The 25,976-nt window shown below is 35.6% G+C and overlaps 2 protein-coding genes across 6 annotated transcripts; both read left to right on the top strand.

Annotated features, from left to right (window-relative positions):
• Positions 1-1,427: 1,427 nt before the first annotated feature.
• ZNF624 (zinc finger protein 624) lies at positions 1,428-25,299 on the top strand. 5 transcript variants are annotated; one of them, XM_079131676.1, is made up of 6 exons: positions 1,428-1,534; positions 5,808-5,894; positions 7,697-7,762; positions 16,450-16,576; positions 18,400-18,495; positions 21,875-25,299. In XM_079131676.1, exons 2-6 carry the CDS (start codon positions 5,862-5,864, stop codon positions 23,836-23,838), a joined length of 2,286 nt encoding a protein of 761 aa, XP_078987802.1. In that variant the 5' UTR covers positions 1,428-1,534; positions 5,808-5,861; the 3' UTR covers positions 23,839-25,299. The 5 variants fall into 5 exon arrangements, with proteins under 5 accessions (XP_078987802.1, XP_078987799.1, XP_078987800.1 ...); XM_079131673.1 differs by having other exon boundaries at positions 21,635-25,299; XM_079131674.1 differs by lacking the exon at positions 1,428-1,534 and adding an exon at positions 1,556-2,303 and having other exon boundaries at positions 21,635-25,299.
• On the top strand, positions 11,223-15,920 carry LOC306656466 (rab5 GDP/GTP exchange factor-like). The gene is given in 3 exon segments (XM_079131699.1): positions 11,223-14,776; positions 14,778-14,796; positions 14,798-15,920. Coding segments are annotated over 3 exon segments (1,440 nt in total). The 5' UTR covers positions 11,223-14,366; the 3' UTR covers positions 15,809-15,920.
• Positions 25,300-25,976: the final 677 nt, after the last annotated feature.

Raw genomic sequence — 25,976 nt, 5'->3', positions numbered from 1 at the left:
ATTCTTCTATTGACACCAGAAAAGGGGTAAGAAGGTCTCTAACTGACAATTGCTGTTGTGGGTGGAAGTCCTTGTTTCACACCCCACCTCTATTTAGACAGCTCTGAGGAGTGAGAGATTCTTGTAGTGGAGGGCGGTGGTTGCATTTCAGGCTTCCCACTAGGCCACCACTGATAACACACTGGCTGAGAGGGAGGGAGAACCTTATTACTGCTTCTTAGATGTCCTCCAGTGACAGTGTGTGGGGAGGTTCAATACTACCAACTGTGAATAAAAATCCTAGCTCCCCAGACTGCCTCTTCTGCCATCACTCTTGCAGGAGAAATGAGAGCACTTACTAAGTTTAAGTGAGGGTGGAAGTCTGGGTTCCCAACCAGTCTTTGCTGATAAGAATGGGATGTCCCCAAAAGCTCATGTGTGAAACAATGCAAGAGGGTTCAGAGGAGAAATGATTGGGTTGTAAGCGTCTTAAAGCACTCAGTGAATTAATACCCCGATAGGGATTAACTGAGTGGTAATAGGGTACCACTCAGTTAGTAGGGTGTGTGACTGGAGGAGGTGGGAATTGGAGTGTGGCTTTGGGGGATATTTTTATATCTGGCAAGTGGAATCCTTTCTCTCTGTTTCCTGATCATCATGTGAGTTCAATTTCCCACTTGTAATTTCCCCTTTGATAGTTTCTATAAAGGTACCCACAGGTACCCTTTTTTCTTTGAGCTCATGCAGAGCCCAATTTTGGGCTATGTTCAGTTTTACTGAGATTCACATTTCCCTGAAGATCCTCATCTGGAAGGGCTGAACATACTTAGGCATTGTACATAAAGCAGCAGAAAGAGGTCTATGGAATCCAAGACACACAAGGGTAGGAATGAGTTAGAGGGAAATGGTCCCATTATTGAGGAAGCAGCTCTGGTGTCCATAAGGATTCTGTTTGACCATCCATGCAGAATATGGTCTTGAAGATTAAAGTCATGAAATTGGGTCAAAGGCAATCATATATTATTGTTACTATCATTATTATTTAGATGAACTGAAATAGGAAACTATGATTCAAAGACACCAAATTATAACGAAGGTATATCGATTTTTTTTCCCCCGTCAACAGTTTGAATGGAAAAAAAGCAAAAGCTTGGACACAAATCTATCAACTCTGCAGGCGTCTGGGGTTTTAACTAAGTTATAGGCGGCCAGGGTCTAAGGTCAGGGTCCTGTCATTCTTCTGGGTTAGTAATGCCTAGTGCTAGTGCTTAAGACACCTCAACATACGTCTTCTCAATCTGATTTGAGTTTTTTTAGGTCATCCAAAGCATCAGTAAACAAACCCTTCATAAATGCATAAACTCAGACGAACGGGGCCAGACGGTAAGGGACACTGCCCGGGCGTTGAGGATTCTGGGCATTGTAGTTCCAGCGCCCCGGCTGCGCAGGCGCACTGGTCTGCTTGGAGGCCGGCCCAGTCGAGCGGGCGCCATTGCTGGACGCGTTCCCACCCTGCTCTGCGAGCGCCCTCAGTTGTCCTCAGTGCGGCCGCCAGGTACTCGTTGCCCCGGGCCTACCCCGCCCCTCCCCTGGCGCTCCGTTCCCGGCAACGTCCGGGGCGTGGCCGCTTCCTCCCCTGCCCCACAGTGGGCACTCCCACCCCTCGGAGAGGCTGTTGGGGCAGGGCCTCTTGCCTGGGGGTGGCTGGGTCTCCACCCGGCCCTATCCTAGGGCTCTCCTTGCGACCCAACGGTTTCCTCGCCCGGTCCTGTCGCGAGGACCTTCCCGGCGCACTTGGCGGGCCTCGCAACAAGGGGTTAGGATCCTCGGCGCGGGTCCTGGGCTGCGGTTTCGCGGGGATGAGCCGCCCGCTGACCGGACTTACACGGTCTTCCCAGCCCCGCGACTTTGCATCTGTGAGGAACGGGACCCCGGAATGGCAGAGAAGGGGCAGTTAAGGAAAGAGGGCGAAACTGGTCGGAGAATGTCCGCCCTGGCTTCTGAACTGGCAGAGGTGGAAAAGGGGTTTACATTGGTGACCTGAGTTATGCTCTCCAGTGAACCATGGCGGCTTTTCTTTGCGGGCTCGTTTTGTCTCCTTTAAAACACTCGTCTCAGACGTATCATTGCATTGACTGGGAAATGCGGGGCTAGTTGGGGACACTGAAGTTCTCAGCAAGAACATGGAAGGTTCATTGGTTTTTAAAATGCTTACGCTGGCCTGGGAATCACAGCAAGTGAAGTTTCTCAAGTCTCTTGATAATTCTGCAGTGCTTGGAAAGACAGCGCTTGGGTGCAGTGACAACATCCAGGAAAAAGAAAATGTGAGGGAAGTGGTGACTCTGGGGAAATACAGGTCTAGTTATCTTCTGCATGATGTCAAAATACAAACGTGAAGTGGTTACCTTCAAATAACGGATTCATTGTGCTCAGTGACTTGCCTGTGGTCACATTGCTAAGTTAGCCAAATCAAGGTTAAAACCTGGGGTACGGACAGGTACTCTGGGATTTTATTTCATACTAAACTCCCATTCAATTATAGATATAGAAACTCCCACTTAAATATAGATTGTGTACTTGGAAACTATGGAAAAATGGGTAAACATCGAGGCCCCAAGTATCAGAGGTGTCAAGAGAGTTTTGGCGTACTCGTTTTTTTTGTTTTGTTTTCTTGTTCCATGCATATGTTAAGACGATTAAGATAAAGCTGAATATATTCAATTATACATATCATTGTTTATTCTGATCACATTTTGAAAGATGTTTATTTTACAGTTTGGTTAAATATACTAGCATAATCTATGTGACATATGGCAGAAGAGTTTATTAATCTTTACAAATTTAAAAAGAAACAATGACTCAGGTCGTTCTTGGTAAAACCACTACTGTAGCTCCCTGAAATTGAAAATATGTTACTCTTTGTAGGTCTGCTTTAGTGGTTAGGGAAAAAATAATTTTTGTTGATTATTTCTCTTAGCTCATTTCTTTCTTTGCAACCTTGTAAAACTGGACCTCTTTAAGAGGAAGTCAGTGTATGGTCTTATGTGGGGAACAGTCAATCTTCACATTCCCTGAAATACCATCCTACATCATATATGCATGTACATTATTCTGGGACAAGGTTAAGTTCTCAAATGAGTCCCTTGGCCAGAAGTTAAGTTTTACTGGTAGTGTTATGTGGTATAATAAGAAACACCTGGGTTGAGGCAGAAACTCAGCCCAGGAACTGCTGCAACACCACACCTTGCCTGTGCTCTAAAGGCCTCTTGGTAAAACATATTTCAATTGGATTTTGAAGTGTGTAAAGAAGAGTTTTTAATTTGGAGTTCAGAAATTGGCGTTAAGACAATATTTCTTAAGGTAAGAACCTGAGGTACTTGTTGAAAGTGTAGATTTCTGTGCCTATCACATGGAATAGAGATCCTTATTTGTATCTTGGATGGAACTGAAGAATTTCCTTTATAATAAGCCTCATCAGATTTATCACCCTCCTAATTCTATGTGGACGTTTTCTTGGAGAAGATTCAAAATATTCATTAGCTTTCCAAAAGGATCCATGACCTTAAAAAAAAAAAATCTAGAAAAGTTTTGGTATAAGGGAAAAGCATTTTGCTGGTAGGCTTGAGACTTCATTATGGGAATCCCCCAGATTTTTTTTTTTTTTTTTAAACCCAGGGCTTATCTCCACATCGCAGTGTTTTTCTTCCTTCAAGTACTTAATTTTTATTGTGTCTAGTGAAATCCAATGTCATGAAGCAGACTATTGTACATTCCTGGAATATTCAAATATTTTTCTGGATTTAACTAAACCCTGCTCCTTGATATTTCTCTGATAAATTAAAATTTTTTTATGACTTCACTATGTTAATCGGAAGTTAATTCAGCAGCTTTAACAGAGTCCAGATAACAGTGGTTCCAACAAGAAAGTTTATTTCTCATTATAACAATCTGAGTTGATAGTTGGAGGGTAGTGATGAGGTTGGTGGGGGTAGGCAACTCTGAGTTTTAGATCATCTAGTAACTCAGGTTCCTTCTATCTTTTTGCTTCAGATTGTCCAGGAGGCATTGTCTTTCTTTCTGGGATGGAAGCTGGTTCCTTCTTTTAGTTTAACCAATGGATAAGGGAAAGTAAGAAGTGGAAGACACGCAGCTCCCTTTTAAAGAAGTGACCGGAAAGTTGAATACATCTTTTATTTAGATCCCTTTTGCCATAATTTAGTGACATAGCCACACCTGACTCAAGGGAGGCTGGGAAATGTCTTTAGCTGGGTAGCTTGTTGCTAGCTAAAAGTTCAAGTCTTTGCTAGGTAGAAGCAGAGACTGGATGTTGCAAGGCAATTAGCAATCTCTGCTGCATTTTCTGTATTAGCCACAAAGAACAAAGTTTTTTGTTCTTTCAGTCAGTTTTAAGAAAGTTTTAAAAAGAAATTGCTCTTTGGGAAATTTTATTTTTACTGGCAAACAATTTTAAAGTGTTTGCTCTAACTCCTTTCTCATTTCTATTTTTGGCTTATTGATTTTTTTTTCATCTTCCTGTTTTGACCAGTGACATATATTTCATTACTTAAAGAATCAGCTACTGGCTTTGTCAGATGTTTGTTTTCTTATTCATTAGTTTCTTTTTTAATATTTCTCCCTTTTTATTAATAGCTTATGTTATTTATTTTTCTTAGTTGGATACTTACTCTGTTCATTCTTTTTAAAAATTTCACTGGAAGTATTTAGAGCTAGGAATTGAATCTCTTTATAACTTTGGAAGATATCCAGGCATATTTCATTTTTAGTACCTTCATTTTTCTAACTCACTAGCAATGACAGTTTCTCTTTACAGTTCCTAAGGAGCTACTTTTAATTTCCAGGTTTTCCCACTTCAGACTTTCATTTAAATTTGTAATTCTACTGCCATCATGGTTAGAGAATGTGGTCTATTGAGTACCTTCCAAAAGTAGAGAAAGCAGAATCAGTACCAAGCACACCTGAATAAGACCTCTGCCACCTTATTTCTCCACAGTCCAAAATCTTTACTAGGCAATTTTTTTCCTACTATAAAAGCACTATTGCTTAATGCTGTGTGTGTTGAATTCCATTTTCTCTTCCATTATCATTATCATTATCATTCTTCCTTTTTATTTGGATTTGCTTGATATAGGAAGTGCAGATACAATTTTATTTGAATATAAGATGGAGAGGGGCAAGTCAAAGTTTTTAATATTTAAAGTTTGAAGTTGTGCTACTTTCTTTGCACGAATCCGAGGTCTCAGCAAATTTTAGCAAATTGACTCTTCCAGAAAAGAGGAAAAAGAGATTCTTAAAATATTTCATTGCTAGATGAGTAGGTGATTGTGGCAAAAAAAAGATTGCATTATTTTCTGTAACTTTACACTGCAAGTTGATTTAGTAGAAAAAATGTGGGCTTTGAAATTAAATCGATTTGAAGTCATGAATCTACATGACCTTGGATAAGTAGTTTGTATTTTCTAGGCCTCAGTTTCCTCATCTATGAAATTAATATATATATTATATATATTATATATAATATGTATTATATTATATATAATATATATATTCATTTATCTCCTCCTGTGGGGTTGATGTGAAGATTAAACCTTAAAGTGTTTTTAAAGTTCCTTGTACAAATGTTTTTGGTCTGCTAGCTATGACTGCATTTACGATCTCAAGATAACCAATAGTAAGGAGCATTGTCCTCTGTGGGTCATAGGAGTTGCTCTTATGTGCCCTTAAGGTTATCATGCTCTTAGAATTCCAAGTCAGTGAATCCAAAATACCCAAGGCAGAATTGGTTTTCATTGCTTATTTCTCTTCCTCAGATGTCTTTGTAGGACTGTACTCTCTCAAGAGAGGGAGACTGAGAGGCAGAGATTATGACTGCTGTTATTTTTCCAGTTGGACCTCTGGTAAGTCATTCTCCTCCATTTCTGATCTTCTCTGTTGGTTTCAGAGCATGTGTAAGTTTTTCTAAATCACATAACTTTTCTTCTTTACTCACACTCTTTAAAAGAAGAAAACCAACTCTGTTACTTATGAAAATTGGGTTAATCTTAGCAAAACTTAAAAATTTTAGAAGGATTCATTATACTTATTGAACCAAATTTAAGGACACAAAATCTTTCCAATAATATTTGGGCTACTTTTAGATATGATAACTAGTCTTGGCAGTTCACTTTTGGGGTTAAATTTGTATTGTTCCCAGGAAATTTCAGGTTTTATGGAGTATATGGTGGATTATTTTTCAGTTGTGGAAATTTTGAGAAAAAAATATGTGAACACAAACACCTAAGTCATGGGACAATTCCCCTTGTGTTCACTCTCAGTGATCTCCCATTTTCTACCCATAAAGAAGTAGTCAAGCTTAGTAATTGACATGGAGAAAAATATGTATAAGACACAGTGGTTGGCTATAAAGAGCTCACAGTTTCACTGAGGCTATAGCATAAAATAGTGGTTACATAATTTCGGTGAGTGTTGCTTAGTAATATGAAAAAAGATGAGTGCTTTATAAGCAAAGAAATGGAGTGTTAGTGTTATCGAAATTGGTCATGGAAACTCATGAGGAGAGTTAGATTTAAGCTTGTACCCAATTACAAGGATTTGTATTAAATAGTTGAAAAAGGTAGGGCCAAAAATGAGATATTTAAGCTGAGTCTTTTTTAATATGTCCCTGAAGACATTTAAGTGTGTGTGTGTGTGTGTGTGTGTGTGTGTGTGTGTGTGTTCTTAAGTGTGTTTAGGTTGGGTATTAATATGATAAAAACCAGTTTAGCAGTGACTTCCTGAAGTAAAAGATTCAGAAGAAAGGTAGTACAACAAATATAATTTATTATAGTAATGGTCGTTTAGTCTTTCTAGCCAGACTGTATAACAGTAAGATGTCTTTAAAAATATAAATTAAAACCAAAATATTATACTTGATCAGTATGTCTAGTTGTATTTGTCTAGTAATAGATTATGGCCTGATCATACCTATCCATATTACCAAGGTTGAGGTCCACATCATCACTAATTTTCTAAAAGCTGAATGCTTTTTAGACAAGAACTTGAGAGAGGGGAACTATGAACTTTATTTCCAATAAAATTTAAGCAGATAATTTATTACCCATAATTTAAAAAAATAACATGAAACTCTAAAATGGTAAATCTGAATAGGTACTACTAGAAGAAATAGTAAAATTTCATGTCATTTATAAAAATCAGTTCCTTATTTGAATACAATTTCTGAAGTTTGGAAGAAAACAATATTATGAGAGTTCCCTGGAATATTTACTGAGTACTTCTGAGAAGTGCCTCCTTATACATTGTACTGATTTTTCAGTTGTAAAAAACAGATGGTATTGGGTTTTGAATCTTTTCTTGAGCAAGATAAATACATTCTGAAAAATCAATCTCATCCTCATGATAAAAGGAAAGTATGTGAAGGCCTTTGTTTTATTTTTGTTTTGATGGGTTCTTTGTCAATTCCCCCCTTTTAAAAAACATGGAGTTTTCTCTTTCTGATTTGCTTATTTGTCATTGCCTCAAAGAAGGTGAAAGAAGATAATGATTGGATGTTATTACGGGACCTTAGTTTAGCCCTATTTGAAACAGTAAAAGAGGTTGTCCCATATACACTACATCCACAGTGGACTGGGGTGCCTGCTGAGGCTCTGTTCTAGGTCATAGGCAGCCTGTCTCTGAGTGATCTTATCGTGTGTTCCTTCAGAGTTCTGAAGTTACCGAGCCAGATGGAGATCTTCACCTTCAGATAGAAGAAGCAGAACTGGTGAAGGTAATAGCAGCATCATTTGTAAGGGGCATGAAGAAAAAGTGCATTTTACTCCCCCTAATTCTTGATAGTCCCAGCTCTGTATAAATTCATGGTAAATATTTGATAGATATTGTAGCCCCAGTACTGTTAGTATCAATTTAATAAATCTTCTTTCTTTCTTTTAGTAGTAGCAGTTCTAAATTTGACAGATTGTCACATTATAATTGCTAGTGATAAGTTATCCTATCATTATATAGTTTGATTTTTGCTTTGCATAGTAAGACCCAATGTAATGAAAAATATCAAGTATCTGTCAACATCAGTGAAAATAGTCTGAAAAGAGTTTAAATTGTTTTAGATTTTTTATTTCATATTTGTTAAGCTTACTTTCTAATTTGTGAGTATATTAACTACCTGATTTTTCCAGAAAAAATGTCAAAATCATGTTTATTATTATTAAAAAAATTATCCAAAACTTAGAAATAAGGCAAAAGCATGACCTTTCAGTGTCATATAAGACCATTGTCTAACAAGCCAAAGGATAACCTGATGCAGCAGAAGGTTGCTGTGCTTGACTTACTATTTACTATTAATCAGTATTCAAACCCTCAAAGTTTTATGTAATCTGATAGAATATTGAAAAGTTATAGATTATTTCTACCTAGGAGAAAAGGTAATCACCAAAGTTTATACTTTATTGCCCTATAGGATATTAACCAGGTTTGTATCTAATTTTGCCATCTTAATCTATCATTTTCTTTTTTACTGTATACATACATCTGTTTCTTTTGAATTAGTTTTGTCAAGCTTCTGATCCCTCATTAATGATTTAAGTAAATCTTTACATGTGTTCACTATGTTTATAGGATAATTATGTTTTTGCTTTTGAAATTTTTACTTTGAATGTTGGTTTTATTCCAAAAATGTTTTGTGTAAAACTCAGTTTTTGTTTTTATAAGATACATACTGAGATTCAATCTTATACATATAGTCTTTTTGAAATGCAACACTGAACCAATGGTTCTTAAACCTATCCTTTAGCATATAACAGTTTATACTTTAACAATTGAAGGTAAGATATTCATAGTTTTAGACTTTGAATCTTGAACCTTAGGAAATCACCATCCTTCCTGATATGGTGAACAATTTGTAGTTTTTTTTTTGTTGTTCTTCTGATAGAGGGGACTCCTGGCAAATCAGTTGTATCTGGCTCCTACTTAAATTTGGAACTCTTTTTATAAGTACTGAACTTTGCATTGTTTAATTTTGAGTAAAACTAGTATTGTGATGACTTCAACAAGTCATTAATCTAATTTTGTTTTACTGGTTTTTATTGGCATTTATTTTGTTTTGTTTACAGAATTGCTATTATTAACATTTAAAAATTTTTTTTCCTAGTATAGTTCTTCAAAAGGAGAAATTTCAGTGCCAAACATTTTTTATCTTATAGGTACATGTTTTTTAGTTCAGACATCTAACAGACTGTTTAAGACTGATGAAGAAGTTATATTTGCATGACTATTATAATCAGACCAAAAAGAGTCATGATATTTTTTCTTACATAAGATTGAGGTGCATAAGATAGAAACCACAAATTAAACCAGTAAAGTCATAGATAGTTTAATAGTGCCTGTATATAGTTTGATATTTTAGGTTAACAATTTAATTCCCTAAAAGGAAACAACTGATAAGCATAACCTCAAGATGAAGAGTAGATGATAAGAACCTTTAAAAGCAAATGAGATTTTCATGATTTTTACAGTGACATAAGAATTACTATAAGTAGTCCTATTCAATCAAAGGCCAAACTTTTCAGTATTATTGACCTGTTACAATGAGGGATACCTCATACCAAATGAAGGAGGACAAAGGGTTATTACATCATTTTGAGGAAGAATGTAGTTCAGTGGATATTTTAATGAAATCAGTGCAGAGCAAAATGAGCTTTGCATAAAGACTGAAAAGTAGAACTGGGGTTCTTTCTCCTCAGAATACAAAGTTAAGATAAATGTAAACTGTGTTCAGAATCTATATCTGGGTTGGAAATCAAAACTGCATCAAACTTTCATTTTTTTCTGGCATGATTTCAAACTAAATTTTCTGGCAGTGTACATTATAAAAGACAAAATTTCTTAGTAAAAAAGCAATAGTCATTCAAAGAAGGGATCATATGACACTTTACATCTAGAGTGTGACCTTTCGAGAAATATTTCTGCTTAACTTTGCTGCTAGTTTTCTGTGTCTTATTCTAGCTTGACAAATGGGAAGACAGAATTTTATTTTACTTTCTCAGTTTGAGATGATTTTTATTTTCTCTCTGAGATGATTTTTACTTTCTTAAATTCTATCGGGAAGAAATTTTCACATCAACTTGACTTAATGCAATTTTTCAATGTCTTTAGGATAAAGAACATAAGGCTTATGATTTTTGGTTTCTATAGTATGCATCAGTGTTTCAGCTGAACTGAGAACCAGAAATTTGTGGATATTGTGTATTTGGTTTACAATTTTTATTTTTCTAAGTTAAGAACAGAGTTTACTTGAGATAGTGTAATTGAAGTAAATATGCATCCTTATCTGCATGAGAATTTTTTGCAATGAAAATAAAATTTTAATTTTAGCAGTAACCTAAATTACCCCAAAATATTTTAATTTAGCAAAAGTTTCTTCAACCTTTTTTTACCCTTTTCCAGGGAAAAACCATCAGAAGGTAAAGGAATGGTCATGAGAAACCAGAGGGTTATGTTGCGTGAAAGATGATAAAATACTGATTGTAGAATATGGAAGTGTGAATGAAGCCTTGAAACATAGTGAGATTTCTAGAATGTTGAGGGAATTTTGATGTTGGTGAGGTGGATTCATTTATTTGTCCTTTTTTTCAGAAATTGACCTTTAGTTGTCAAACTGAAGAAACCCTTTACTTATTGCTTAGTATTGTATGTGTTCTTGATTATAAACATACTGTAGACATCTTATTGGGTGTAAAATGGTATGTTATTATATCTTATGATATCTTATCTCCCTAATGACCAAGGATTTTCAGGATCTTTTCATGTACTTAGCTGGCCATTTGTATATCTTCTTGGAGAAACATCTGTTCAGGCTCTTTGCCCATTTTTTATTGGGTCATCTTTTTATTTTTGAATTGTAAGAGTTCTTTATGTATTCTGGATACAAATTCCTTATCAGATAAAAGACTTGTAAACATTTTCTCACCTTCTTTGGATTTCCTTTTCAAGAAGTTCTTGATGATATCCCTTGAAGCACAAAGTGTTAATTTTGATGAAGTCCAATTTATCTGGTATTTTCTTTTGTACTTTGGTTGTTATATCTAAGAATTCATTACCAAATTGAAGGTCATGAAGATTTTACCATCTTTCCTTCTAAGTAAAAAGAGTTTTTTTACTTTTAGTTCTTTCATTTAGATCTGTGGTCCACTTTCAGTTAATTTTGATACCTGATCTGGGGTAGTATTAAATTTTATTTTTTGCTTGTAAATATCCAATTGACTCAGCACTATATGTTAAAAAGACCATTCTCTCCCTCATTGAATTCTTAGTGTCCTTGTTGAAAATCAGCTGACCATAAATATGAGGATTTATTCCTAGACTATCAATCCTATTCCTGTAATATACCTTTACATCAATATAATATATATAATATGATGTAAATGTATATTATCATTATTATAGCTAACATTGGCATCATATCAAACCTTTATGTCATCAAATATTCCAGTTGGTATTTGTTTCCCCAAGTTGATTCGCATAGTTTAGTTGGTAAATATGTCTCTTGGGTCATTTTAATATAGAGGTTTCACCTTTCCCCCTTTTCCCTTTGTAATCACAAACCAAGTCATTTGTACTTTAGAGCTACATTGTCAAATAGAGAAGCCACTAGGCACATGTAACTCTTCACCACTGGAAATGTGACTAGTCACAATTGAAATATGCTATAAATTTAGAATGCATACCCTTATTTCAATGATGAAATAATATAAAGTATGTCATTAATATTTTTAATATCAATTGCATGTTAAAATTTTAATATTTTGTATTTTGTCCAATAAATATATTATCAAAACTCATTTCACCCTTTCTTTTTGTTTTGAATGTGGCTACTAGAAAATTAAAAATCACATATATGACTTACATTATATTTCAATTAGATAGCATTGATTTAAAGTTTTACACAATATGAATTTTACTGCTTACATCCCTTGGGATCATTTAACATGCCCTTCTTCCATTGTATTTCCTTTAAATTATTTGTTAGATCCTTGATCAAATTTAGATTTTGATTTTTTTAGAATATTTTTGGCAATATTATTTCATATTGCAGGTATATGCCACCGAGGATACATAATGGCTATATGAGTCCTTTTGCTTATGATAGCAGCCCTTGAGTATCCTTTAATTCATCAGAACTTGCCCAATGGTGATGTTCTAATTCTTCCCATTTCATTTATAAGTTGGAATACTTCCATAGAGAAAAACCTTCCTTCATCTACTATTAGATTACCTTTGACCATTATCCAAACAAAATATAGTTTAATAAAAGCAGGACAAAAAGGTTGATTTTTGTCCCAGGCATTCTCCAATGATTGTCAGTGAGGATTTTTAATAGTTTTTTGTGAGCCCGTAAATATAAATGTATTAGCTATTTATTAAATGCATTGCAGTTTTTACCCTTTTGTCCTATCACTGACTAATGGAAGACTCTTTGTTTCCTGTGTCTTAGACATGATAATAGTAGTCTTTGATAGCTTTCTTGATGTTTAATTAGTCAAAATGTCCCAGGCATGATTCCTTTTAGTGGGAAGTAATATTTAGAGGCCACAGTCTGACTTTCATAATGCTACCTTATTGATTATTGTTTCTAGGCTTATTGTTCAAAATATGCTTCATTTTCCCCCTTAATCATAAAATAATTCATAAGTCTGTATTGAGACTTCATATTCAAATTCAAAAATGGATTTTTAATATAATTTCATCAATATTACATTATGCCTTCTTCCATGAAAAACTTACTAGTTCTCAACAATACTGATACACTGATTTTGCTTTATCTGACACTGTACACACAACAGTTATAAAATCCTAGCACAAATGTGATTATTTACTGAAAACCTTTTGTTTTCTTTTGTAGTTGTTTTTCTCCTCAGAGTATATCTTAACAGAAATATGCAGACAAATTACTATGTTTTAAAGTCATTCAAAGTAGTTCTATCATGAATGGGTATGTAACCAACTGGTTTCGTTTTACTTTTGACTTTTAGGGATTGTTTTTTAAATTTTTGTTTTGAAATAATATAAAGCATTTACATGGATCAAAATTCAAATATACAAAATAAGAAATAATTCAAAAGGGCCTATGTATTTTTCCCTTTAAAATAGACTTTTTTTTTTAAAGCAATCTTAGGCTTATGGCAAAATTGAGCAGAAAGTGCAGAGAATTCCTCTATATCCCCTGTCCCCCTCCACATAACTCCCATCTCTCCAACTATCAGAGTGGTATAGTTGTTAAAAGTTGATGAACCTACATCGACACATCATTATCACCAAAAGTCCTTTAGGGTTCACTCTGGTATGGTACATTCCATGAACTTTGACAAGTACACAATGATGTGTACCTACAATTAGAGTATCATAAAGAATAGTCCTTTGTGCTGTGCATATTCATCTGCCCCCTCTTGAACCCCTGGCAGCCATTGATCTTTTTATCATCTACATAGTTTTGCCTTTTCATGAATGTTATATAGTTGTAATTATACATTTTGTAGCCTTTCAGAATAGCTTCCTTCACTTAATAATATGCATGTAAGGTTGCTTCTCTGCCTTGGCTTGATAGCTCACTTTTTTTTTTTTTTTTTTTTTTTTTTTTTTTTTAGTATTGAGTAGATTCCATTGTCAGATGTACCAATTTATTCATCCATTCACATATTGAAGAACATCTTGGTGGCTTCCAGGTTTTGGCAATGATGAATAAAGTTCCTATAAATGTCCATGTGAAGATTTTTTTTGTGGACATTAAGTTTTCAGTTCATTTGGGTAAATACTAAGAACTGGATCTGCTAGATTATGTGGGAAGAATATGCTTAATTTTTAAGAGACTTTCAAACTGTGTTCCAAAATGGCTTTGCCATTTTGCAGTTCTTCCAGCAATGAGTGAGAGTTTCTGTTGCTCCACAGCTTGACTAGCATTTGGTGTTGTCAGGGTTCTGGGTTCTGGCATCTAATATATACGTAGTGGTATCTCAATGTAGTTTTAATTTGCAATTCTGTAATGACACACGATGTAGAGCATCTTTTCATATATGTATTTGCAATCCATTTATCTTCAGTTAGGTATCTATTCAGATATTCTGTCCAGTTTTTTGACTGGATTGTTTATTTTCTTGTTGAGTTTTAAATGAGTTCTTTGTATATTTTAAATGTCAACCCAAAGGGCCTGTCTTCTTTTTCAGTCTTCTCTGCTGTTTCCTCCTTATCCCAATAATGGCCCCATTTTATATACAAGTATCTGAATTATAAAATATATCTTGGGCCTGGGGGCGGGCTGAGCGCACCTCCAGGAGCAGCGCGGGCCGTGGCTGGCAAATGCCCGGGGGCCGCCAAGCAGAAAGATGAGCCTGAAGTCTCAGTGCCAAGGAATCCACGTGGACCAGTTGGAGCTCCTGTGCAAGAAGGGATGCGGCTACTACGGCAACCCTGCCTGGCAGGGCTTCTGCTCCAAGTTCTGGCGGGAGGAGTACCACAGAGCCCGGCAGAAACAGATCCAGGAGGATTGGGAGCTGGCTGAACGACTTCAGTGGGAGGAGGAAGAAGCCTTTGCCAGCAGTCAGAGCAGCCAGGAGGCCCCGTCCCTCACATTTTCCAAATCTGAAGAAAAGAAAACCACTGAGAAGGCTTGCAAGGTTACCACAGTGAAGAAATTCTTAAGTGCTTCTTTCAGAGTTGGATCAAAAAAGGCAGAAATTCAGGAAGCAAAAGCTCCCAGTCCTTCCATAAACCGGCAAACCAGCATTGAAACAGACAGTGTCTAAGGACTTAATAAGAGTTTCTCAAGACCTTCCACAAGACCGGACAAGAGATCTATAAACAGACCAACATTTTTTTGGAAGGAGTGCATTACAAAAAGGATTTGAGCATCAAGGAGCAGTCAGAATGTACTCAGGATTTTTACCACAATGTGGCAGAAAGAATGCAGACTCGTGGAAAAGTGCCTCCAGAAAGAGTTGAGAAGATAATGGATCAGATTGAGAAGTACATCATGACGCGCCTCTACAAGTGCATGTTCTGTCCAAAAACCACTGATGATAAGAAGGACCTCGCCATTCAGAAGAGGCTCAGTGCCCTGCACTGGATTACACCTCAGATGCTCTGTGTCCCTGTCAACGAAGAAATTCCAAAAGTGTCTAACGTGGTGGTGAAAGTGATTACAGATACCATTGAGATGGACTCGAAGCATGAGCCTCGAGATAAGTTGGCCTGCATCAAGATCACTAAGAATGAGCCCGCATCTGCGGACCACTTGCTGCCCACGCTCATCTACATCCTGCTGAAGGGCAACCCCCAAAGCCTGCAGTCCAACATCCAGTACATTACCCGATTCTGCAACCCCAGTTGGCTGATGATGGGGGAGGATGGCTACTATTTCACCAACCTGTGCTGTGCTGTGGCTTTCATTGAGAAATTAGATGCCCAGTCGTTGAATCTAAGCCAGGAGGATTTTGATCGCTACATGTCTGGCCAGACCTCTCCCAAAAAGCAAGAACCCAAGAGTTGCTTTCCTGATGCTTGCTTAGATGTGAAGCAGATGTGTAAGAACTTGGATCTCCTGTCTCAGTTGAATGAAAGACAGGAAAGAATCATGAATGAAGCCAAGAAACTTGAAAAAGACTTAATTGATTGGACAGATGGAATTGCAAAAGAAGTTCAAGACATTATGGAGAAATACCCACTTGAAATTAAGCCCCAGAGTCAACCATTAGCAGCTGTTGACTCTGAAAATGTTGAAAATGACAAGCTTCCTCCACCCTTGCCACCTCAGGTGTATGCAGGATGATGGACATTATGTGGTAGCATTATTGGAGCCTGCATAGTAGGTAGCCTTACTGCAGCCTGCCTGTGGATCTGGCAGTAGCTTAACTGCTTATAAATGGCAGAGCATTTTTAAGGTACAGTTCGTGTGGGTTGTTTTGTTTGTTTTGTTTTCTTTTTCCTGGTAGGGGAAGCTTAATTAATAATAAAGTACTATTTATTTGAAAAAAAAATTATCTTTTATTAAGTAATACTCTATAGGTTGGAATTGAAAGAAAGTTGATATAAAATAGGTTTGGAGGGAGAAGAGATGATTTGGATGCAAACTACTAGAGTTACTAAATATTTTAAAGACTTTCTAGGGAAGACAGAAACCATACTGTTTGACTCCAGGTATTATTGTAGGATGAATATTTAGAGTTTATAAAAAGCTAGATTTGAAGTGGTCTGAAAAAATCCTGCTATCGGGTAAGACACAAAAGCTGGAATAGATTTCCTCTTCTCGTTTTAGGTTCTTGTCATGTATTCTGGAAAGATTGAACAGGTCGACCTATATAATCATTTGGTGATTCTGATTGCTAGAGTTCTTCCCCAGTTTTGTATTTACTGTCTACCTAACAAGTCTAATTGTATAATCCCTGGGTGATTGCATTGTATTTATTTTAGGAATCAGTGACATTTAAGGATGTTGCAATAGACTTCACATTGGAGGAGTGGAGGTTGATGGACCCTACACAGAAGAATCTGCACAAAGATGTGATGCTAGAGAATTATAGAAATCTTGTCTCGCTGGGTAAGGCTAACTTCTATGTTGATGGCTTTCCCTATTTGACCAAGTTTTCTAGGAATATTGAACCTCTAAAGTATTTCACTGAATTGTGTCTTAGAGTTTAGGTGTCAGAAATCTCTTAATCTCAGGGGCATATTTTTGTAATTTATGCTATTCCCCACCTTTAACTAAATGGTATGCTCATTGTAGAGTAAGAAATATTTGTTTCTTTGGAGTCTTGGATTTTTGACAGTCCTACAGATTTAGGACTAAAGTTTTTCCTGATCATTTCCATAAATTGGAATTATCATTGCCTCTGTAAAGAACAAATGTGTTCATTTTCTTTCTAAATTCAGGTTATTCTTGTGATCCGTTATCCCATGAACCTGGATCATAGTGTTGAGCTCCTTGAGGTCCTCTGCAATTCTCTAGAACAAAACTGTATGACAGAAATTCTACTATGAGAGGTTTATTCTATAACTGTACTGTCCAAGATGGCAGGTACTAGCCACTTCTGTTTTTTTTTTTTTAATTAGAGCTTTATGGTTATAATAGTAATTGGGGTCATCCCAGCAAATTCATACATGTGTGGAAATCAATTTCAGTTCATGATCCCCCCTTTCCCCTCCCACCTTACCCTCCTCCCCCTCCCCTTTTCCTTCCGTTAATCTACTAGACTTCCTTTCACTCATCTATTAATTTGTATTTGGTTGGTTCCTTATGTAATCTTATCCTTTTCTCCTCTTTCCTTTATTTTAATCTAGCTTCTGTATATGAGGGAAAATATTTGACCTTTGAGTTTCTGAGTTTGGCTAATTTCATGTAGCATGATATTCTCCATTTCCATCCATTTACCAGCAAATGCCATAATTCATTCTTTCTAATGGCTGAGTAGAACTTCTGTGTGTGTATGTGTGTGTGTGTGTGTGTGTGTATGTTTATCACAAATTCTTAATCCATTCATCAATTGATGGGCATTTGGATTGATTCCATAATTCAGCTATTGTGAATTTTGCCGCTATAAACATTGATGTGGCTGTGCTGCTGTAGTATACTGATTTTAGATCCTTTTGGAAATAATCCAGGAGTGGGATAGCTGGATCATATGGTGGTTCATCATATGAATCATATGGTGGAACATCCCTAGTTTTTTGAGAAATCTCCAAATTGCTTTCCAGGGTAGTTGTACTAGTTTGAAAACCCACCACCAATGTACAAGTGTTCCTTTCTTCCTGCTACCTCACCAGCCTTTATTGTTTTTATTCTTTATTAATGCAGTTCTGCTTAGAGTGAGATGAAATCTTAGTGTAGTTTTGATTTGCATTTCCCTGATTACTGGAGATGTTGGATGTTTTTTCATGTATTTATTGGTCTTTTGTTGAGACATTTGTGTTTAGTTCTTTTGCCAATTTGTTGATTAGGGTTTTTTTTTTGGTTAGATTTTTGAGTTCTTTGTATATTCTGGATATTAATCCCCTATTAGAAGAGTAGTTTGCCAAGATTTTCTCCCATTCTGTAGGCTCCTTTCACATTCTTAATTATTTCCTTAACTGTGCAAAAAACAGCTTTTTAGTTTAATGGCATCCCACTTATTGATTGTTGGTTTTATTTCTTGCACACTTGTGGTTTTTGAACACTGAAATTTGGCTGATGCATCTGAAGAACTGAATTTAAAAATTTCCTTTTATTTTAATTTCAGTTCACATTTAAATAGCCATAAATGACTATCAGCAATATTAGTGCCATTCTAAAAGTTCTTGTGGTCTGTACAGAAGATTGAGAAAAAATTTGATAATAATTCTTGCTTGTAGCTCTAATTAAATCCTATTCATTTTTTTTCTGAACAGGGCTTGCAGTTTCTAAACCAGACATGATATCTCATTTGGAGAATGGGAAAGGACCATGGGCAGTGGTAAGAGAAATTTCGAGAACTCCCTATCCAGGTAAGTTAATCAGAACCAAGAAACTTATGGTTTATTTCAAATAACAGATCATAGGGGATATTCCACAGAACATAGGAAGTATTTGGGGAAGTATTTTTTCAAAGGTGCCCCAAAGGAAAGATCCCCTGTCCCATTCCCCTCACTGCCCATTCCTGTTGCTGCCTTTTTTCTCTCCCCACCCTCCATCTCTATCCTCCACCTTTGATTCATTGTACCATCCTACTTTACTTTCTTGGGGACATACTTTTTACAGCTATTTTATTCTTTTTTATTCAAACATTCACAACATATCCCTTTAAGTTCTATTCTTTCCAGTTAACTTTTTGTTTTTCTCATTTGTTTTTTCATTATCTGACATTTTGTCTTTCATTTTTAAAAATGCTTTCTTAAGGGCCACCACTGATTTCTTTTAAAATAAACCTGTTTACTTGTGATTTAACATTGTTCAACTGCAAGCCTGTTGAACCTATATGAGGACCTTTTTTTTTTCCAGGTTCTTAACTAATTAGGAATACAAACAAGGAACCAGTTGAAAATCAAAATATAGAATTCATTTACTTAATCAGTGTTTATGATACATCTACATTCTGTAAACTGGGTTAAGTAATAGGGCAACAGCAGTGAATGAGATGTAACCCTCATGAAGATTGAATTTCAACAAATTAAAACAAGTTAAGCAGTAGTTGAAGTACCTGTTAGCGGCAAGATAAATGAGGAGATATGAGAGTAACTGGGACAGGGATGAGGGTATCTCCTTTGGATAGGGTGGTCAGGGGAGGCCTCTGAGGAGGTAGAATTTAACCTGAGACCTGAGGGGTGAGAAGAAGCCAGCCAGGGGAAGAGAAGAGAAGCATTCCAGGAAAAACAAATCAGCAATGTAGAGGATCTCATATGGAAAAGAACATAATGTGTTCTAGAAATCAAAAGGAAGTCTCTGAGAAGCATAAGTGAAGGGAGACTGGTACAGAATGAGATTAGAGGTAGGGACAGGAGGCGGCCTGTGCAGGGCATGACAGATACTGGTAAGGAGTTTGGATATTACCCTCAGTGAGCTGAGGGCAAAAGCATAAAAATATTTTAATTAAGAATTTTTAGAAACTAGTGCTGTTAATGAGGATTTAACTTAAGGTCATAAAGCAGGCTGTTAAGAGGTTGTTAACAATCATCTAGACAAGAGAAGATAGTAACTTTGATTATGGTGATGGTAGTGGAGATGGAAAGAATTAAATGGAAATTAGTTCATTTGAGTATTCATTTTATTATAACTCACATATTTACTACATATATTCTGCTTATATATTAAACATTATAATTAAATGAGTGAATGAAACATAATGGAGATAGATGAGTATCTAGAGGAGATTATTTTTTCCTTTTGAAGAGGGAGAGAACAATGATGCAATAGTTAAAGAAAATATGGAGTGAAGAACAGCACTCTTGTTTTATTTTTTGGAGTGGAAGTTTCCATAAAATGGTTCAGTGTTCATAGGAATGCCTCAGTCGAGAGGGAGAAATTGATGTAATCATTGAAGGACTAAAGTGTTTAAGAAAGTTCAAGGGGATGAAGTCTAGACTGAAAAGGAGGGATTGTCAGGGAGGTCACCTCCTGTGTTGTAACACTGGGAAAGGTGTAGAAGATGGGTGCAGATGTAGGTCAACTGGTGATGGGAAGGTTAAAGCATTCTGTTATGATGGATTCCATATTCTCTAGGCAAGGTTATCAGCTTATAGTAAGGAAGAGTTGAGAGAGAGTTTTTGTTTTTTACGACATATAGAATTCACAGGTACACAGAATTCATCTGAGCCTGAGAAAGGTATTTAATTGCAACTTTTATTAATCTTTACTAGTTACCAGGACTATTCCTATTCCATATAATTTTTTGTTTTAGTTTAGAAGATTATATATATCTAGGAATTGGTCCATTTAATATCATTTCTTGGTGTACTCTCTGTCCTCTCTTTATCTTTCAAACATCTATATAGATCTGAAGTAACATCCCTCTTTTCATTCCTGACAATAATTTTTATCACTCATTATAGGGTTTATCAGTCTTATGTGGCTATAAAAGAACCATTTTTTTATCCTTGTGTGTTTTATATCTGTTTCATTACTTTCTGCTCTTTATTATTTCATTACTTTTACCTTCTTAGGGTTTAATTTATGGATTTTTGCTTTGTTGGATACTTACATCATTGATTCCAGCCATTCTTTTTTCCTAATGATGTATTATGGGCTATAAGGACTGTAGGACACTTTTTTATATAGTATCTTCATAATATTGAGTTCAAAGTATTTGACAATTTCTCTTGTGATGTCTTTGACCTTTCGGTTATTTATAACTGTTTTTCTTAAATTTGTGCTGAGAATTTTCTAAAGATAATCTTGTTATCTTTAATTCTGCTGTGGTCAGAAGATATTCTCGCTTATGATTTTAATCTGTAAAAACAAATTGTAAGATCACACCCTACTGAATTATTAAAATGAATTTTTGACAAACCACTAGAAATGTTCTTAGAATCCATAATTTGTGAATGTTACCCTTGATTAAATAATAATTTTCACTATTTGAAATATCAGTAACCATAAGTACTAATTTTGACTAGTGTTTTGTTCAACTTTTGAAAAATCAGTATATTCTTCCATCAAGTTCTATTAAAAGGCATGTACTAGGATTTAAGTAAACACTTTGTCAGTGAAATTTGAGAGAAAACTCTCACAACAAAAGCAATAGTGAGAACAAATGAAATGGATGGTTGGGGACAGATGCCTGATTTTTGGAGTAAATGAGAAGCAAGGAAAGAGAATGCTCTTTAAAGAAATTGGCTCTAAAGGGAAGGAGGAAAGGGAGAAGTATGTGAAAGATTTAGAATCTAAAGAGGGTTTTGAGTAATTTTTTTAATAGGAAAAAAAATCTCATTGAATTTGTGACTCGTTGATTCTTTGTACAACTACCCTCTCTTAACCCTACCTTCATCTTCCTAGAAAACAAGATCAATTGGAAAGCAGTTAAAACCACATATTCATTATAAGCCTTTTTCCCTTTTATTATGATGTTTAGTGAGTTTCCCCTAAGATTAAGAAATACGAGTTACTTGTTTCTTTTCTTTTTTCCCCTGGACCTGGAAATCAAACCTGCAGCCAAGAATGTTATACTTACAGAGGATATTTTTGAAGAAGATTTATTACAGGAGACTGTTGTAGAGAAAATTGCAGAGAGTGGTCTCTGGGATTCCAGAAAGGGAGGATTATGGAAATGGAGGGACACAATATTAAAATTGCAAAATAGCGAGAAGAGTCATTTGAGTCAAAGAAGAGTACCACACAAGAAAATTTCCACTGATCAAAGAGACTTTAGATTTGGGTCTGTTCTTTTTCCAGAACCAGGAATTATCACAGAAGAGCCCCATGGCAAATTCAAAATACATGAGGAACACTTCACAGAGAATTTAGATTTGATTACAGATTCTCATTTGGGAAAGATAATTTGCAAGGATATGCAAGGTAACAAAACTATAATGCAGACTTCAGAATTTAGTTTAGGGGGAAAATCCAATAATAAAGAAAAACCCTATAAATGTAATACATGTGAAAAGGCCTTTCGTTATAGGTCATTACTCATTCAACATCAGAGAATTCACACTAAAGAAAAACCTTACAAATGTAACGAATGTGGGAAAACGTTCAGCCAGCCTTCCTATCTTAGTCAACATAAAAAAATTCACACTGGAGAAAAACCCTATAAATGTAATGAATGTGGAAAAGCTTTCATTGCTTCATCTTCACTTATGGTGCATCAAAGAATTCATACTAAGGAGAAACCTTATCAGTGCAATGTTTGTGGAAAATCCTTTAGCCAGTGTGCCCGCCTTAATCAGCACCAGAGAATTCAAACTGGAGAGAAGCCCTATAAATGCAGTGAATGCGGGAAAGCATTTAGTGACAAATCAAAGCTTTCAAGACATCAGGAAACTCATAATGGTGAAAAACCCTACAAATGTAATGACTGTGGGAAAGCCTTTCGGAATAAGTCATATCTTAGTGTACATCAGAAGACCCATACTGAGGAGAAACCTTACAAATGCAATGAGTGTGGGAAATCTTTTAAAAATACCACAATTTTTAATGTTCATCAACGAATTCATACTGGAGAGAAACCCTTTAGATGTAATGAATGTGGGAAAGCCTATAGAAGTAATTCAAGCCTTATTGTACATATCAGAACTCATACAGGGGAAAAACCCTACGAATGTAATGATTGTGGGAAAGCATTCAACCGCATAGCAAATTTCACAGAACATCAGAGAATTCATACAGGAGAGAAACCCTATAAATGTAATGAATGTGGGAAAGCATTTATTAATTATTCATGCCTTACTGTACATCACCGGATGCATACAGGAGAGAAACCTTATAAGTGTAATGAATGTGGAAAGGCCTTCATGCGTTCTTCATCTCTAATTATACATCAGCGTATTCATACTGAAGAGAAACCTTATCTATGTAATGAATGTGGGGAATCCTTCAGAATAAAATCGCACTTAACTGTACATCAGAGAATTCATACTGGAGAGAAACCATATAAGTGTACTGACTGTGAGAGGGCATTCACCAAAATGGTAAATCTCAAGGAGCATCAGAAAATTCATACAGGAGTGAAACCCTATAAATGTTATGATTGTGGAAAGTCCTTCAGGACAAAATCATACCTTATTGTGCATCAAAGGACACATACTGGAGAAAAACCATATAAATGTAATGAATGTGAGAAAGCTTTCACTAATACATCACAGCTTACTGTGCATCAAAGAAGGCACACTGGAGAAAAACCTTATAAATGTAATGAGTGTGGGAAGGTTTTCACAAGTAATTCAGGCTTTAACACTCATCAACGAACACATACTGGAGAGAAACCATTCAAATGCAATGACTGTGGAAAAGCATTTAGCCAGATGGTGCATGTCACAGAACATAAGAAAATCCATAGTGGAGAAAAGCCCTATAAGTGTGATGTCTGTGGAAAAGCCTTCAGGAGAGGTTCATACCTCACAGTGCACTGGAGAACACATACTGGTGAAAAGCCCTATACTTGTAAGGAATGTGGTAAAGGTTGTATTACTCTATCACAACTAACTCTACATCAGAGAATTCATACTGGAGAAAGGCCTTACAAATGTGAAGAATGTGGAAAAGCCTTCAGAACTAACTCAGACTTCACTGTACACCTGAGAATGCATACTGGAGAAAAACCCTATAAATGTAATGAATGTGGAAAAGCCTTCAGGAGTAGTTCAAGCCTTACTGTACATCAAAGAATACATCAAAGAAAGACTCAGTTAATATAGAGAACAATAAATTGTTGATCCAGATATCAGCTCCATAATAAGAATCTTGTAAACTTTATTTTATGAATATAGAAAAATCTTCAGTAGAAATTCATGGAAAATATACTCTGACAAGACACTCTGAAAATAATGAATGTGGAAAAGCATTTAATCATATTAAATCTTAAAAGTTATAAGAAATTCACTCTACAAAAAAAGTGGACAAATGAAAACCTTCATGCAGATTTCATACTTTACTCATTTAAAAATTATCAAAAATTAATTGCCTATATATCTATTTGCCTATTTTATGAGTTTGTCTGCCTTTTCTTATAAATCTAGAGGTGCTTTTTATATGTTTTTGATATTAATTCCTTGTCATGGTTGTAAAAAATGTTTTTCTCAATCTAGAAATTATACTTTTCTATATAGGAAAGATATATCATTTTAATTTTTGTAATAAAATAAATCTTTTTAAGTTCTCAATTTACTTTTTTAATAAAAAGGGGTATCCTTAATCCCTAAGTTATACAAAATCTTCTAAATTTATTTCCAGGATTTTTACATTTTTTTACATTTAATATTTAATCTAGATGAATTAAACATCTGGATTGAACAACTTTGTAGAAGAGCAATTTCAAATGGCCATTAACCTATAGAAAGATTTAAACCTAAGTAGTACTCAGGGAGATGCATATTTAAGCCAGTAATGAGATGAAAGTTCCACTCCATGGAGTTGGCAAAAAATTAACCTTTTCTTTGTTAATGGAGTTATAGTTTCATCAGCAATCAGCAATATATTATTAAAAATTCTCTTTGACCCAGTATCCTCACTTTTGGGTCTCTGACTCATTGAAATAAATGCAGCAGTGCATAAGAATATAAATAAAGGTGTTTGTTGCAGTATTGCTTTTTAGGGTGAAAAAGAAACCCCAACTAGAAACATACTGCCAATTAACAGGGAAATGGTTGGAGATTTGTGACATGTATGTGTTTTGGAACAGTCTGAGAATAATTTTTAAAATGAGTTACATGAACTGACTTCAAGATTTTTCCACAATATTTTGCTTAAATAATTGCTTTCCAACAGATGTATTTATAGAAGACTTCATTTACATTGAAGTAATGACCACGGCATATTGTATAATTGTGTGTGATTATATGTACATAACAAATATAAACCAGACCATTGATATTGGTAACCTTGAAAGGAGGAAGAAAAGGAGAAGTGGGAATAAGGGATATGGAGAAAAAAATATAAAATGTAAATGTAGCATGTATGATATAAAACTGTGTAACATGATGTATTTGTGTGACCCTAGAAAGGTAAATGAAGAGATGCTTTCCAAAAGTTAATGAGAGTTTCTTTAGGTTGGCGGTCTGTCATGTGTCATTTGTTTGCAATTCTTTTCGGTGCTTTTCTGTATTTTTACTTTTCTTTGTACTGAGCATGTAATAACTATATAAAAAGGAAAAACATTTTTTTCTTGTGAAATTGATTAATTGAACCCTTAACTATGTGCCAGGAACTACTTTAGTTGTGGGATAAACATTGTGAGGGAGGGGTGTCAAGGATCTGAGGGTGGAGCAGTGGGCTCTGATGTCAAATATATTCCAAAGAACTTACTCAGCACCTCATTCCTCCCACCCTGAGGTTGTGATCAAAAGTCCGGATGAAAGATATGTCTCAAGAATATCTGGAACTTGTTTCCTGATTGTTCATCAAAAGACTACAACCTTAGAAAGTAGTTCCACTTTCAACATGGCACCAAAGGAAAGGTCACAGTGGCAAAAGTAGTGTGTCAGAAGATGAGCCAGTGTGCAGTCTCAAAATTGCATGATGGAGGAAACAGCCAAGAACTCCCAAGTCCATTAATGAGTGCTTGGAAGTTCTGGGAATAGTAGGAGAGGCCTCGAGTCAAAATGAGAACCCAAAGGCTGTGGCCCTAAAACCAAAAGGCCTTAACAAAACATGAACACTTATATCCAAAAAGATCGAGACATGATGAGCTACACTTCATTAGTGGTAAATATCAAATACCCCCTCTCCCCATGGATAAGTATATATTTAATATTGGGAAAGGATTATATGATAAGTGATATCACTGTCTCCCATTATAAATGAATAATTTCATATTGTGTTTAAAAGTACCATTTCA

The sequence above is a fragment of the Sciurus vulgaris genome, assembly GCF_902686455.1.
Source record: "Sciurus vulgaris genome assembly, chromosome: 3".
Taxonomy (NCBI): Eukaryota; Metazoa; Chordata; class Mammalia; order Rodentia; family Sciuridae; genus Sciurus; species Sciurus vulgaris.
This window is presented reverse-complemented; position numbering and strand designations above follow the sequence as displayed.